This window comes from Gekko japonicus, unplaced genomic scaffold (assembly GCF_001447785.1).
Source record: "Gekko japonicus isolate JY-2015 unplaced genomic scaffold, Gekko_japonicus_V1.1 scaffold88, whole genome shotgun sequence".
Lineage (NCBI taxonomy): Eukaryota > Metazoa > Chordata > Lepidosauria > Squamata > Gekkonidae > Gekko > Gekko japonicus.
Genome location: NW_015160209.1, coordinates 1,273,589 through 1,288,170, shown reverse-complemented (window position 1 = coordinate 1,288,170; position 14,582 = coordinate 1,273,589). Strand labels below are relative to the sequence as shown.

Sequence of the window (14,582 nt, the reverse complement as noted above, 5' to 3'; positions counted from 1 at the left end):
GAACTTTCAAATCAGTTCCACTGAATATGTATCCCTGACTAATGCTGATATTTTGTCCAGGAACAAAATCCAAACAACACAGTCACATTCATTTCACAGCAGTACAATGGAAGATTCTAGTCAACAAGGACTCTTCCCACTGATGCCTGGTTTCTGATTACAGCCCAGTTCTAGAGTAAAATTCACATCCACCACTGCCAGTTTTACAAAAGCCTTTTCAAGAATAATTCTGAACACGTACTGAGCCAGCATGGTGTAGTGGTTAGAGTGCTGGACTAGCACCAGTTGCAAACTACCTCTTTCTATGAAACTAACTGGGTGGTCTTGGGTCAGTCACACTCAGCCTGACATGCCTCAAAAGGCTGTTGTGAAGATAATATGGGGAGAACTATGTACACCACCTTGAGCTACTTGAGTCACTAAACAAAAGAAAATAAACGAGTGCTATTAGCTTTAACTATCCCAAGCATCTGAAATCAATCCCTTCATCATCCAGATGATTCTGTGGATTCAGTTCTGATCTCTCTTCTTTCTGGTGGTCCATATGCAGTATAGTAACCATGACCTTTCCTGACGCAGATGAAAAACAGTTTCATTCAATTTTTGTTCACTGTGCAATATGTTTGCGTTTCACCTCAAAAAACCGTAACAAAATTGGTCAAGGAATATTTTCAGTGTTCTAAGTGCTTAAATCATACTAATAAATTAACCATACTTTCAGTTCCAGTTGCTGACTGTACGAACAGCAAAGCCAGTGCTCAGAAGAGTGGACAGCTGACAGCCAATGGCTGTTGGATTACCTTTATAATTTGTAGTTGAACTCCTTCATCAGTCTGGGGACCTTGAAAGCAGCCACATATTGTTTCAATAATTCTATCAATTAACTTTTTGCCAGGGGCTGTACTATCTGGAGCACTGCCAGTCAAATGTCCATAGGCTATAAGTTTCTAGGGGGGGGAAAGCAAATGAACAGTTGTGAGCTATTAAGCCTAAACAACATCTTATACCTTAGTAGAAACATAAACTTTTCCTTACATCAAATGTCCTCTTGAACTGATTACAAACTTTTAAAAAGCCTGGTTTAACCCAGTCATAAAGTGGAAAACAGAGCCACGAAGTAACTAAAGAAACATTTGGATATCCATCCTCCTGTGTCCGGTTATGTAGTTCTTCCATGGTGTCTGAAGCTGGCAAACTACAGTTACCATAACCGTAGTTTATTTCAAACCAGACTGAGAAACTGCTCAGAACCAGAATCCCTGATTCTGGAATGGAGGCAAACAATGTTTAACTGTAACCATGGTTTGCCTGATAGAACTATGGCTACTACCAACCAGGAAATGGAAGAGCAAAATTAATGTGCATGTGGGAAAGGACATGTTCAGGCTTTATTCTACTGTGACTTAGCCAGGATGAATGAGCCTGGAAGCTGACACCCAGTAAGGACAGCTAAAATTTCTAATATTTTGATGGCCGTCTTGCTAGTCTATTTTTTCTATTTCGTAACAAAAGAATAACCCCTCTCCAAGCTGATGTTATATGATAAAGCTTAACACAGTATAAGGCATACATTTTGACAAAAAAAACTTTAAGAATTCAGTATGAAATAAGACCAAAAAATACAAATGCCACATCATGGCTTGACACTACATGAACAAATCCTGTGCTCACCTCTCCCACTTCCTCTCTTCTTCCCTTGCATACTTAGAATCAGTTACTGACTTCTGATCACACAAACCATAATTTGCCTTTGCATCTGAACCAGCAAACTATGCATCTGAACCACCAAGATTACAAACCAGGAAGAAGATAATTTGTCATCTAATTTGGATGGGGAAAGTAAACCATATACGGCACAAGGAGAAATGGGTATCAGGAGAGGAGGGAGTACACAGGGACTTGGCCACAAAGCACCATCATTTGGCATCAGACCTGAACTATCCCATAACCATGTTAATGAAGGAAACCACAAATCTGAGAGAGAAATTAATAATATGTTAGTCAATACACACCTGTAAACAGTCTAGTGATGTACTAACAATCCTGGGACACTTGGACTGGCATGCCAATTCAAAAGGTAAGAAGTATTTGTCTGCTTCAATAAAGCTTGTCTTTGATTTCACTGGTGGAAGGGTGCTTGAACCAGGTTTTGCTTCCCCATGAGGAGGACTGAATAGAATGTTCCAATTAGAATAGTAATAGTCAACAACAGTTCAATTTGAACATGCAAGTATCTACAAAATAATCTGAAACCGACTCCAACTTTCTACTTCAAATAGTCAAAAAGGTTTTCTGCTCAAATGAAACTTAGGTTGATAGTCAAAAGAGAAACTAGAGAAAGTCAAAGGCATATTAAGAATTCATATATCAAATTCTTTTAATTCATAATCAGGCCTCTAACAGAAAATCTGGTGTTAGTGCCATTTTATTTAAATTATATATAATCTACCTTTCCCCCGGACAACTGAGACTCAAGACAAAGACCTAAGTCACTTACAGTGCATTCCTATGCAGAGTTATTCCAGTCTAAACCCATTGAAATCCAGTCTTAGACTGGGGTATCTCTTCATAGGACTGCACTGTTAAACCACAAAAAACGCAAGAAACATTGGGTTGTTGTTGTTGTTGTTTTTAAAAAAACAACAACTGTTGCAAACAGCCTTCAAAACTCAGCCTCAGGACCCAACAAACTAGAAAAACAATCAAGCAACTCCAACAGCTTGTATAAAAGCCCAGCCTTACAGCCTGGAGTCCCTCTGCAGAGATACATGAGAAGATATGCATCATGATTATTTCAGAATATCTATCTTTGCATATGAGGGAGCATGACATTCAACTATTTTGGGGTGGGGAAACCATGTATTGAATAGTTTTCCAGGCCAAGTAACTAAAGGTTGAGAAAAAAAATAATGAACCAGAGAGGGAGAAAATACATTTAATAAATTCTACTAGAAATACCATGAAAAATATCTGAAATATAATACGTTAACAAAACCTTCCTAACCCATTAAGATAACAGCACACTAAATTATTGTACAACTGAAAATGCCTTCATGAGTGGAAATTTCCCCCCCAAGAGAACTACGTCTATAATCAAATGACCATATAAATACATATATCTCTGCTGAACAGGTAAAGCGCTTCAATGTACCTTTGTACTAGGTGTTTTCCTATAAACCAGAGTCTTCAGAATGACTTCTAAATTCCCTGAAATCTCATCAACCACACAACTCTCTCACTATAAATATATAGGAAGTTAACCATTCACAAACACTGCTTTATTCTGCATTTGTATACTACTGCAGAAGTATGATGCCCTCAACACAGCATATCTGTGTGAGAGCTTTCGGCACTCTAGGCTCAGTATTTCAGGTAGTTTATGAAGTAGCTTTCCCCTAAAAGGTACAGTTTGCTATAGGACTAAAGTAAATTTATATACTGGGCATATATTCCAATGTAATCTACAGACTAAACTATTCATGCTCAAAAAGGAAAAAAATACCTTTGTTTTCCAGTTTCTGCTTTAATTTCATCTGGGGAAAAAATAGAAACACAATTTACAAGAGTAAAGTTACAGAAACACTACATTAGTAAATAACCTCCACATTAATGGAAAATTACATTATATGCCATTATATTTATAATTCTGCATTTCCAATATTGCTTAGTTGCCAAAGTACACATTAGGATCACTTTGTTCAACCAACTATTACAAAACAATATGATTCGGTCCATGTAATGAATATTTAATAACATCAGGAGTATAAAATCATATTTGTTCTTTACATTAACTAGTACAAATAACTGCCTTTCTAGTTAAAAAACAAAATAATAAATGTAGATTGAACCACGACAGCCCACATACTTCCATGGGAAGAATTTAAAACCATTTATTGTTATTGTGACTATGGCAGTGTTTGAACAGGCTGAGTACTAATTTGTATTACATGATGTTGATGATGTTCCCAAAGACCCCTAGCCCAGAAAAAGAGCAAGCAGATAAGTCATACCTTTCTTACTCATCACATGTGATCTCAGTACCCTCAAAATAAGTCAATTAGCCAATGTGGTGTAGCGGTTAAGAGTGCCGGACTAGTATCTAGTAGGAGTTTCAGGTTTAAATCCCCACGTGCCATGGAAGCCCGTTGGGTGACCTTGGGACAGTCATACATTCTCAGCCTAACCTACCTCACAGGGTTGTTGTGAGGATAAAATGGAGAAGAAGAGGATGATGTGAGCCACTTTGGGTCCCCACAGCTAGGGGGTTATAAATGAACAAAATAAATATAAATAAATAAATAAATAAGCTTTTAAGCATGCTGTTATGTCAATAAAGACTTTGGACATGTATAGGTTCAACACACATATACACGTACTGTTGCCAAGCTGTGTCCATTTGGGGGAGTTACCTCTCCCCACCCTTCAGAATGGGAGAAGCTCCTCTCCATGACACATGGAGCCGAGAAAAAGGATTTCTGGCTGTTTCCACTAAAATGTATTTATTTATTTATTCGATCTATACCCCACCGTCCCCACCAAAGCAGGCTCAGGGCGGAATGATCAATAGCAGAGTGGGGCAGAGTGATTGACAGCATCAAATACCTACTTAGAATTAACAGGAATGCACTTCCTTGTTTCACTGTTCCAACAAAAACCATGGCAACCAAGGCTGTTTCTAACCCAAACACTGAATCCAGTTTGAAGACTGCCTGAAGTTACACAGCCACCAGGTCCTCAAGCACCCTTCCTACTGTTGGCCACCAGGTAGCAGTTACTTAGGTCCAGGGATGTTTTCTTCAGGAGTCTAATGACCACCTCTTTCAAAGCAGTCGGAACTATACCCTTCTGCAGACAGGCATTTACTTGGTCACCCACATGACCAAACCTACCAGGCTTGACACCAAAAGCCAGCCATTAAGGGCAAGACTGAGTCTAGACCGGGGGGGGGGGGGGATACATATTCCTAAGCAGCTTGTCCACATTATCAGACTTCACCAACTGAAAATCATCCATACAACTAGGACCTGACTTTACTCCAATGACCTCTTGAGACTGAATTGAATCATCTGTGGTCTTTACATTGCAGCAGATGCAACAGGTTTTATCAACAAAATGCATTGCTCGAGGGCCTGTAGTTTTCTGAGTCTACATCCTCAGGGGCTTGCTTTGGTGCCATCACTGCCACAGAATAGGCACAATAATGTGCTCTCACCCTCCAGATGCATTCCAATTGTCTGCTCCCTGGAGACTTCTTCTCTGTTTCCTTAATTTGAAAATTTCCCATGATCCAATATCATTCCCTTTCAGCCACCTTGTCTTTCCCCTCTTTACAGACCTTGAAAAGTTCTTGATGCAAGTTTCTTGCCCTATAGCTGGAGCCAGAATCTGTTCCCAAAGTGCATTCTCACTGGTTCCAAACCATTCGGTATGACATATGTCACATGCCTCTATTGCTTTCCTTCTGGATTATTTTTGTACTTTTGACTGTCTGAATATTTGGATTCCAGCATTGGGAACATGATACATACCAGATCTGCCTGAATAGGAAGTTATAGCCCCCTATTTTACCCTCTTGCTCCACTTTATGGTCCCTGGTCTCTCCCTTCTGAAATGGTGAACGTGCACATCCATGCACTTGGAGTACCTGACACTTATATGGGCTTCCTAATGTTCAGTGTTATCACAGTCAGGGATCTTTTGGGGCCGGAGCGCACTGGAGCACTGCTCTGGCAGCCCAGGAGCCCGTGCAAATGGCAGCAGCGGCACGCCCCACCCCTAGCTCCCGTGCCAAAAGCACAGCGGCTCGGGGGAGGCCAGAGAGCCCCGCCGCCAGGTCCCCCGGGCCCGCACAGAAGCGCTGCAGCTCGGGGGAGGCCGTAGAGCCCCACTGCTGGGTCCCCCGGGCCCATGCAGAAGCGCTGCAGCTCAGGGGATGCCCAGAGAGCTCCGCCGCCGGCTTCCCCGGCCCCCGCCAAGGTGGTAAGTAAGGGATCCGTGGGGGTGGGGGTGGCTTGATGAGGGGGGTTGGGAGAGCCTCCCTCCCTCCCTCTGCCATCTTTCCCTCCTGTCCTTTCTTCTTTCCCTCCTTCTTCCCTTCTTTCTTTCTTTCTTTCCCACCTTCTTTTCTTCTCTTTTTTCCTCCTTTCCCTCCTTCTTCCCTTCTCTATCTTTCTTTCCTTCTCTTTCTTTCCCTCTTTCGTTCTCTCTTTTTATCCCCTCTTTCCTTCCTTCTTTCCTTCTCTTTCTTTCCCTCTTTCCTTCCTTCTTTTCTTCTCTCTACTCTCTCTCTTTCCTTCCCTCTTTCCTCCTTCTGTGGCCCAACTCTAGGGAGAAGGGGTTTAAACTTTAAACCCCTTGACTCTTCGCTACCCCCCCCAGGCTAGCTGGGGAAGGGAAGGGGAGGCTTTTGAAGATGCCTCCCCCCTTTTGCTTCCCCTTCTGACATCACTTCCTGTGATCTCAGGGAGCAAGGCATATGCTAATAACCTAGTAGCTCGTTAGCATACCATATGCTAATGAGCTCCTGCAGCTCTTTTTCTACGAAAAGTCCCCTGATTACAGTATGCCTGATGCTATACTGACTGATCATGTTGACTGATTCTCCAGGTCAGTTATTTGAATCATCTTCCTCAATAAACTTTATTTCCAATTTCATTCAATCCAGATGCAAATTGTTCCTTACAAAGCTTATAGAGAAACTTTGTCGCTTTGTTGGCTGCTCTCATTTAGCCATTTATGTGATCACTGTCCAGACTGGGGGCTTTTCTTTAAGCTGAGTGTAGCACCAATGTCACAAATTCATTAGCACAGGAATAAGAAGCAGAAGAAGTTTCTTCCTTTTGGTCAAGCCACTTCTGTGTGAATCTAGGCCAAACTGGAATGTGAGGTATATCCACAGTGACACGTGTCTTCCTAACCACACATAGCAACCATACAAGAGATAGAGCGTATATTAATAGTATCCACATAATTCTTTCTATTTTCATCAACAGGTGCTGTACTACATTGATAACTTTCTTATCTTTTTCAGGTTATTCACAAGGGGTCAGAAAGTTTATCAACCTTTCAAGTTCAGTTGTATTGCCAATTTCAAGATCTTCAGAATTATGAAAACACAAAAATTACACTAGCCCAAACAACTGCTTCACCTGTCAAATATTTAACTTGTAAGACAGAGCAAGCATCTGCCTTATGGACTCAAAACTAGCATGCAAAATATTTAGGAAACAATTTTAATGTATCCTATGTGTTTTAGAGAAAACTCAAATCCATGCAACCAAAGAAGCCTCAAAAATGTATCTCTCTCTTGCACATCATACTTAGAGAGTCCGCTCTTCTCAAGAAGTATGGTTTACCTGCCCTGTTTTCAAATACAAGTCAAATCCAGTCACTACCAGAATCCTCCTAAAACTATCAAATACTCTAGAATTTTTTCAGTATTTTCCACATTTTCAAAGATGGAGCATTAGCTATATCCTCTCCACTAGCTATACCATTCCATGCTTAGGAACTGCCAAGAGAGCGCAGATTGAGAACACCAGAATAAGACACAGGCCCAGATTTGTTCTTCAATTAAAGGTTAAAAATCTCAGATCTTTAATAAGCTTTCAGCACAAGGACAAATCATACTGATAATCATGTAAAGAATTAGAGATTTTACACAGAAGTTCATTACTCCTAGGCTGAACTGTGCAAGTCAAACATGGTTTGAAACTTCAACTGTCCAAGGACTCTAGAGTTTGAAAACATCTGTGGCAACCTACTGACACAATAAGCTACAAAGCATTAAGACAATAGAGCTTTCTTTGGTCCAGGAGGGAATACTTCAATTCCTGCTACTGGTAGACAGCATAAAGTCTTTGAATGGGCTAGCAGGAATCCTCTGATGAAGTCGCCCATCCATATCTAGATTTCTAGAACAGACTGTCTTATATACACAGCCAATCAGTTCATAGAAATAATTTTTCTTCTTCTTTCTCTTACCCCAAACTATTACCATTATTTTTCTCCCTTGGTCCTCGCTTTATTGTTAGATTTTTATGTCTCAATGTTTTTTTCAAATGCACTGTTTTTACAATGTGGATTAGTCTATCTTTTTATTATCTGCTTGTTTAAATACTTTTATCTTTTATCCTAGTTTTCTTTATTTTGTTAACAATGCATGCTTTGATTTTGCTATAAGCCACCATGAGAATTTTTAATGGGAGGAAAATATAACTATTAGCCACGAACAATTCTAAACCTGTGGAAAAGTAACCCAATACAAATTCCATCCCATGTTATTCCAATTGCGACCTCATGTAGATGGAAGTAGAAGTATTTGTCAGTTCACCAGTGACTGTCCTGACACATGAACAGCCAAATTAGAATCGTGTATGGTATTCACAAGATATGTTGTCAAAAGGCATCTGCCATAGGTGGTGGAACAGATTTGATTAATCTACAAACATAGTGCTCTTTTCATTAATTGATATGTACAAGTATAGAAAACTATTTTGAGGGGGAGGGATAACCTTAAAAACAGTCACAGACTTCATAGCACAATGCTCTTTCCGCTTTGCAAGCAACAATCTTTTTTGATCTTCCAAATGGAAATCCCTTAAATGATATCTGTGATTCGACAGGATTAATCAAGAAGTCTTGCTGGGCCAAAATTCCTGAACTGCCCTTTTCCAAAATATTATGCCCTTTTACTGTGTTTGTGTCTTCTTATATTCCAATTTTATATCCAAGTGCAATCAGGTCTTCGGCCTCTTCTAGAAAAAGGTTGTTATTCAAAACCATCACCTTCACATCAAAGTGAAAACTTTCTAGTACACTGGGTATATCAAAGATGTTCAACATAATTGAGAATCCTTGATACTTCAGGCCAAGGAACCAACCAGCATCAAAAGGTTCAGACAAACCAACCAGCACCAGCCTTGATACTGGCATTCCTTTTTTCCTACACAAGACTGAATGCAATACATGGGAATGGATGGTGGTGTCTTCTGTGAACAAGAAAGCAGCCTGTGCTGACTTATTTGTACATATCTAGATTTCCTGTCTGATACACATCACATCACGAGGGTATACAGTTAGCCAACAAATGTAAAGCTGGTGGAACCAAACAGATACAGAATATGATTCAATCCATCACTTTTTATGGCAGCAGCAGAGAAATTTAGTGAATTAAACACAAAGATAATCATTTGAACCTTTTACAATTTGTTTTCTATGGGAAGAAGGACTTCCACCCATGAAGCACAATTTCCTGTGCAGAGAAGGATTTCAGGGGGCATTCTAGTCTGCCAAGGGAAGAGAAGGGGGAAACTGTGCTCCATGGGCCCAAGTTTGGATCCAAGCGTAAGTCTATACCAGTTCAGATCCATGTGTCATACAAGTCTACTAAATTCACCATAATCCAAGATCTATGCATAGAAGCAAAAAAGTCTTTAGAAAGACTTTATAGAAATACGCTTCTGGCAGGGCAGAGGAAAACCAACGAAAATGCTCCATCATTAAAGCACCACAAGGAGGGAATTTCTAATTTCAAATTTCAAATAATATATTCAAATAAACTGAAACACTGCTAGAAGAAGAAGAAGAAGAGATTGGATTTATACCCCGCCCTTCACTTGGAGTCTCAGAGCGGCTTACAAACTCCTTTCCCTTCCCCTCCCCACAACAGACACCCTGTGAGGTGGGCGGGGCTGAGAGAACTCTGACATAAACTGCTCTTTTTCAAGGACAGCTGTGCCAGAGCTTGTGACTGACCCAAGGTCACATCAGCAGGTGCAAGTGGAAGAGTGGGGAATCAAACCCGGTTCTCCCAGATTAGAGTCTGCGCACTTAACCACTACACCAAACTGCTAAAGGAAAATTAGTTCTAATTTCACTGCCTAAGGAACTGTTGAGCTGCAACAAAAGATCATTTCAGTCTAAGAACCAAAATATGAAGACATATACAGCTAACCAACAAGCTATACCAGTAGGAAGAAATAAAAGCTGTGCATTTCTATTTCTAATAGGGGTAACAGTAGCCATTATCAGGAATTTTCCATGTTTCAGTTGCTCATACCAGCAAAAGCAAGTCTATCCAAATCACCCAGCTACTTTATTTATTTATTTATTGTTAACATTTTTACCCCGCCCTCCCTGCGAATGGGCTCAGGTCAGCTTACAAGAGGACACAAGCCCATACATAAAAACAGGATAAAACAGTAAAACCATTAAACAACAACAAAAATAAGAATAAAGTGCTCCAAACAAACAAGATATTACACATTTAAATATGAATGCAAAGTAATACTGTGTTTTACAATAATATAAGAAACATCATCTATGCAGGAAAAATAATTTCTGGGAAAAATAGCATGCTATCTGAAGCTGTATAAAAATGCCATATGATCTGTACTTGAAGAGACTATTCTCTTGTGATTTAAAGAGAAATGACATTTTCTCCTTTAAGGACATTAGGAAAAATTCAGCTAGAAATATGCTGAAGTCTCTACCTGATTTCTAATACACTTGACAAAACAAGAGATGAAATACACCAAACAAGAATAAATGCATAACAGTATTCACCCAAAAATATTTCAGAAGCTACTTGAAGAGAAATTTATTTATTTAGAATATTTCTATGCCACCTCTTCAAAGTCCCGTTCAAAGCAGCTTACAATAAGTAACATACAACTGTCTAGAAACCGCTGGGGGGGGCGGGGGGGGGACATCCCCAATGTGACATCATCATGTCAGGGATGCCCCGCCCCCTCCAGGAACGTCCCCCAAAGCCCCCTGCTGGGAGTGAAGATAGGACTTGACAACCCTAAGCTGGTTAAGTAACATACAACTGTCTAGAAAACACAGCAAACCCTTAAAAAGCTGGTATAGGGTTGCCAACCCCCCCAGGTTTGGCAGGGGTCCCCCACTTTTTTGGGGCTTCTACCCGCTGCCAGACAGCTGGCCACGAGGGGAAGCCCCGCCCCAAGCCCCAACACCCACAGCCACTCCTCTCCCTTCTCTCTTGAGAGGAGGGAGAGGGGTGTGTGTGTGGGGGGAAACGCCAGCTCCTTTAAGTGCAGGAAGCCAGTGTTTCCCAGAGAGGAGGGGGAGGGGTGCGTGGGGGGGGGGGAACGCCAGCTCCTTTAAGTGCAGGAAGCTGGCATTTCCCGCACACCCAATCTCTGTCGGGTGCGTGGGGGGGGGAATGCCAGCTCTCTGCACTTAAAGGGGCCCCTTTAAATGCAGGGAGCTGGCGTTTCCTGCGCACCTGATCTCTGCGGATATCAGGGGGGCCGTCAGCTCTCTGCACTTAAAGGGGCCTCTTTAAGTGCAGGGAGCCAGCACCGCTGGAAGATTGGGCGGGCGGGCGGGGGGGACATCCCCAACGTGACGTCATCATGTCAGGGATCCCACGCCCCCTCCAGGAACGCCCCCCAAAGTCCCCCACTGGGAGTGAAGATAGGACTTGGCAACCCTAAGCTGGTAAGATAAAACTCCTAATTAAAAGCCCATGTAAAAAGGATGTGTTTGGGCCTTGCACCTACAAGAAAGTAAAATAGGCACCAGGCAAGCGTCAAGGGAGAGGGCTTTCCAAAGAAGAGGTCTCACGAAACTACTCTTTGTTTATAATAAAGTCTGAGTCCAGTGCCACCTTTAAGACCAACAAAGTTTAATTCCAGGTATAAGCCACCTGAATCTACTCTTCGTTTAGTTATACTAACTCCCAGTCTCCAGAGTCTCCAACAACCAGGTGACACTAGGAGGACAGGTTAGGTTAGAGTTTACTATTGTTTTCTCCAATAACAGACTCCCATATTTAAGTACCTAATTATAGCCTGGAGGTCTGGCTATCCTCTTATCTTTTCCACTTGTCTCCATCAAGACTCTGCTTGTACTACTAGGCCTGGCTTCCTGCCTAGGATTCCTTGATTGGTTTTCTAGCCACTGGACCCTTATCACAGGCTTAGACTTTAAGGTGACCAGGCCTCAAAGAGTAACCTGCTGGTATCCTGCTGGTATCCCTGTGGCCTTCCTGAACTCCCAGACTGTTGAAGTTGTCTTCCTGCCCTTTCCAGCCAGTTGTCTTTCCTCCCCTGCTTTCCACCTAGGGATGCCAGCCTCCAGGTGAAACCTGGGAATCCCCTGGAATTACAGCTCATCTCCAGACTACAGAGATCAGTTCCCCTGGAGAAAAGGGATACTTTGGAGAGTGAATTCTATGGCATTATGCCTCACTGAGGTCTCTATACTCCCCATACTCCATCTCCAAATCTCCAGGAGTTTCCCAACCTGGATCTAGCAACCCTACCCATCCCCAACCCCTGCTGGTGGCCAAGAGGGACCTGGCATCCCTACTTCCTGCTCTGGCCTTTTATTCTCATTTCCTCCCACACCACAACCTGACTGCCTGAGTGGGCTTTTACTACTACTACGTACCTACTCTCAAGGCAGCCTTTACTCCTGAGGAGGTATACAAACCTTCCACTTGCCAATACACACATTAAACCCTCCATTACTCACTCTCTTAACGTCTTCCCTTCACCACTCTCACCTTCCACCCTCCTCTCCTCAGACCATCCCCCGCCCACTAACTTCATATCATTCCCTCCTGCCCAGAACTTTCAGTGCCATCCCCTTTTCTAGCCCCTCTGTCCTCCTTGTTGCTTTCCACCTCTGCCAAGGCCTCTTTAACAACTGAGATTAGTAAAAGGGCTGTGGGTTGGTAAGAGTGCTTCTCCTGTGTCTGTCCTGTTGACATGCCACACTTACCTCAGGAGACAGTTCAATTCTAGTGCCACTTTGGTTGCCTTACTAATCATTTGTCTGTGGGTCATACACAACAATGCACAGAGCAGAGTATTCTCATTTTTTCATTAACCTCACAAGAGTTTAAGAGGGTACAAGTAATATATTCTGCATACCTAAGGGATTCTTTGCATAGGCAGATTTTTTTCTCCCCTTTGCCCCAGGAACATTTTGTGGCTTTCATTAACTATACAGAGACACAGACTTCAGAATTAGATGGAATAATTTCAAAAAAGTAAAATTTACAATCCCACAAAGACAACATTTGTTGAGTCCATTATTAATGGTCCGAAAGCCACAAACTTTCAAATTTACTAAGGTCACATCAGTAGAACAGAGAAACCACCTAGACAGAAAAAAAATATGAAACCCCACCCCCCTTCTGAGCAGTAGAAGGAATGGGAGCACGGAGACAGGATAAAAGAACCTCAGTACTGTTCTAAAATACCTATATTACTATGATTGCCTTGAGTATGTTTTGATGTTAGAAACTAAATTAAAAAGTCAACACACAAAGAAACCTACACTGTTGTAGAACTATAGCCCCAAGGGATGTACCTGCAGATGATTCCATACAGCCTGCAATCATAATACTTATGTTGTGGGGTTCTGATGAGCTAAACCAGGTAACCTCTTATCAATGTTTTATGTATTCTCAAATAGGAGGTCAAACAGCCTGATCCTATGGATATTCTCTAGGCTGCCCCTGCTTGCCTGCTGCCATGCCCGGCCATGCCTCCAGCTGCCCCCGACCCCCCTTTCCCCCCTCAACCGCCATGTCCCTGGCTAGCCTACAAGCAGACGGGGGCTGCAGAGAACCGCGCCACGCTTCCCTGGCCGGCCCAGCCTGGCCCAGGGAGGCCGTGGGCCCTGCTTCGGGGGGGGTTGCCCTCTGGTGGCGTTCCCTGTGCCCCCGGCGCCCCTGGCCTGCTGGCGCACCCCCACACCAGCTTTTCCACGCTGCGTTTCCCTGGCCTGCTGCGGCCTGCCCCAGTGAGGCCGCAGGACCTGCTGGGTGGGTGGGTTCGACCTCTGCTGCCATTCCCTGCACCGCCCCCAACCTCGCTGGGCTGGCGGCACCCCCCAACTGCTCTCGGGGAAGGGGGAGATGCCCACGGGGAAGCCGAGCAAGCCCGTGGAAGGAGAGCCAGTTTAAACCCCCTCCCCTTCCCTCTTGGAGCCGGCTTGCTCACACTCCTCATGGCCGCAGGGAAGCCGAGCAAACCCGTGGCAGGACAGGCGGGTTACACCCCTCCCCTCTCAGAGCCGGATTCCTCATGGGTGGGGGGCAGGAGCAGCTGGGGGGAAGAGACGGGGACTGCGGCCGCCTGGTCAATCTAGTGTTCGTTGCATTTACGGCTGCAATGGGCCTTCTTCCTAGTTCCACTAATAAAGCTCATAAAGCAGAGCAGACCGTTTTACAGAAGGAACCACTTCTTGAGACAAGTGTTTCTCCTTCCAAGGAGATTAGACTGAACAGAAAAGAGCAGAACAGATAAAATATACAAAAGCAGAATTATAAATTCAGTCCTCCTCAACCCAGACTGACAAATCTACAAGCCAGTTCTGCAGCTTGATGCCACTCAATTTTACTCAAAAGTTAGAGTTCAGTGGAATTTGCATCCTAGTAAAGTGTGTTTAGGACTGCAATTTTTGCAGCAAACATCCTTAGGAGCCATCAGTCTCTCTGCCAATGTATGGAAGACTCGTTAATGTCTATGCCATTAAAATGTCTGACAATGTTCCCCTCCCATTTCACTTACCCTAACACAGAAAAGGAACTTTTTTTAAAC

The 14,582-nt window shown here is 42.9% G+C and overlaps 1 protein-coding gene across 2 annotated transcripts in view; it reads right to left on the bottom strand.

Moving 5' to 3' along the window:
- ARFGEF1 (ADP ribosylation factor guanine nucleotide exchange factor 1) overlaps positions 1-14,582 on the bottom strand; it is a 93,298-nt gene that overhangs the window by 56,029 nt on the left and 22,687 nt on the right. For both annotated transcript variants that reach the window (XM_015409131.1, XM_015409139.1), the window contains exons 2-4: positions 3,503-3,533; positions 2,013-2,169; positions 801-947 (exon numbers count right to left, since the gene is read on the bottom strand). In XM_015409131.1, the coding sequence (XP_015264617.1) occupies positions 801-947; positions 2,013-2,169; positions 3,503-3,533 (335 nt within the window). The remainder of the gene's footprint in view (positions 1-800; positions 948-2,012; positions 2,170-3,502; positions 3,534-14,582) is intronic.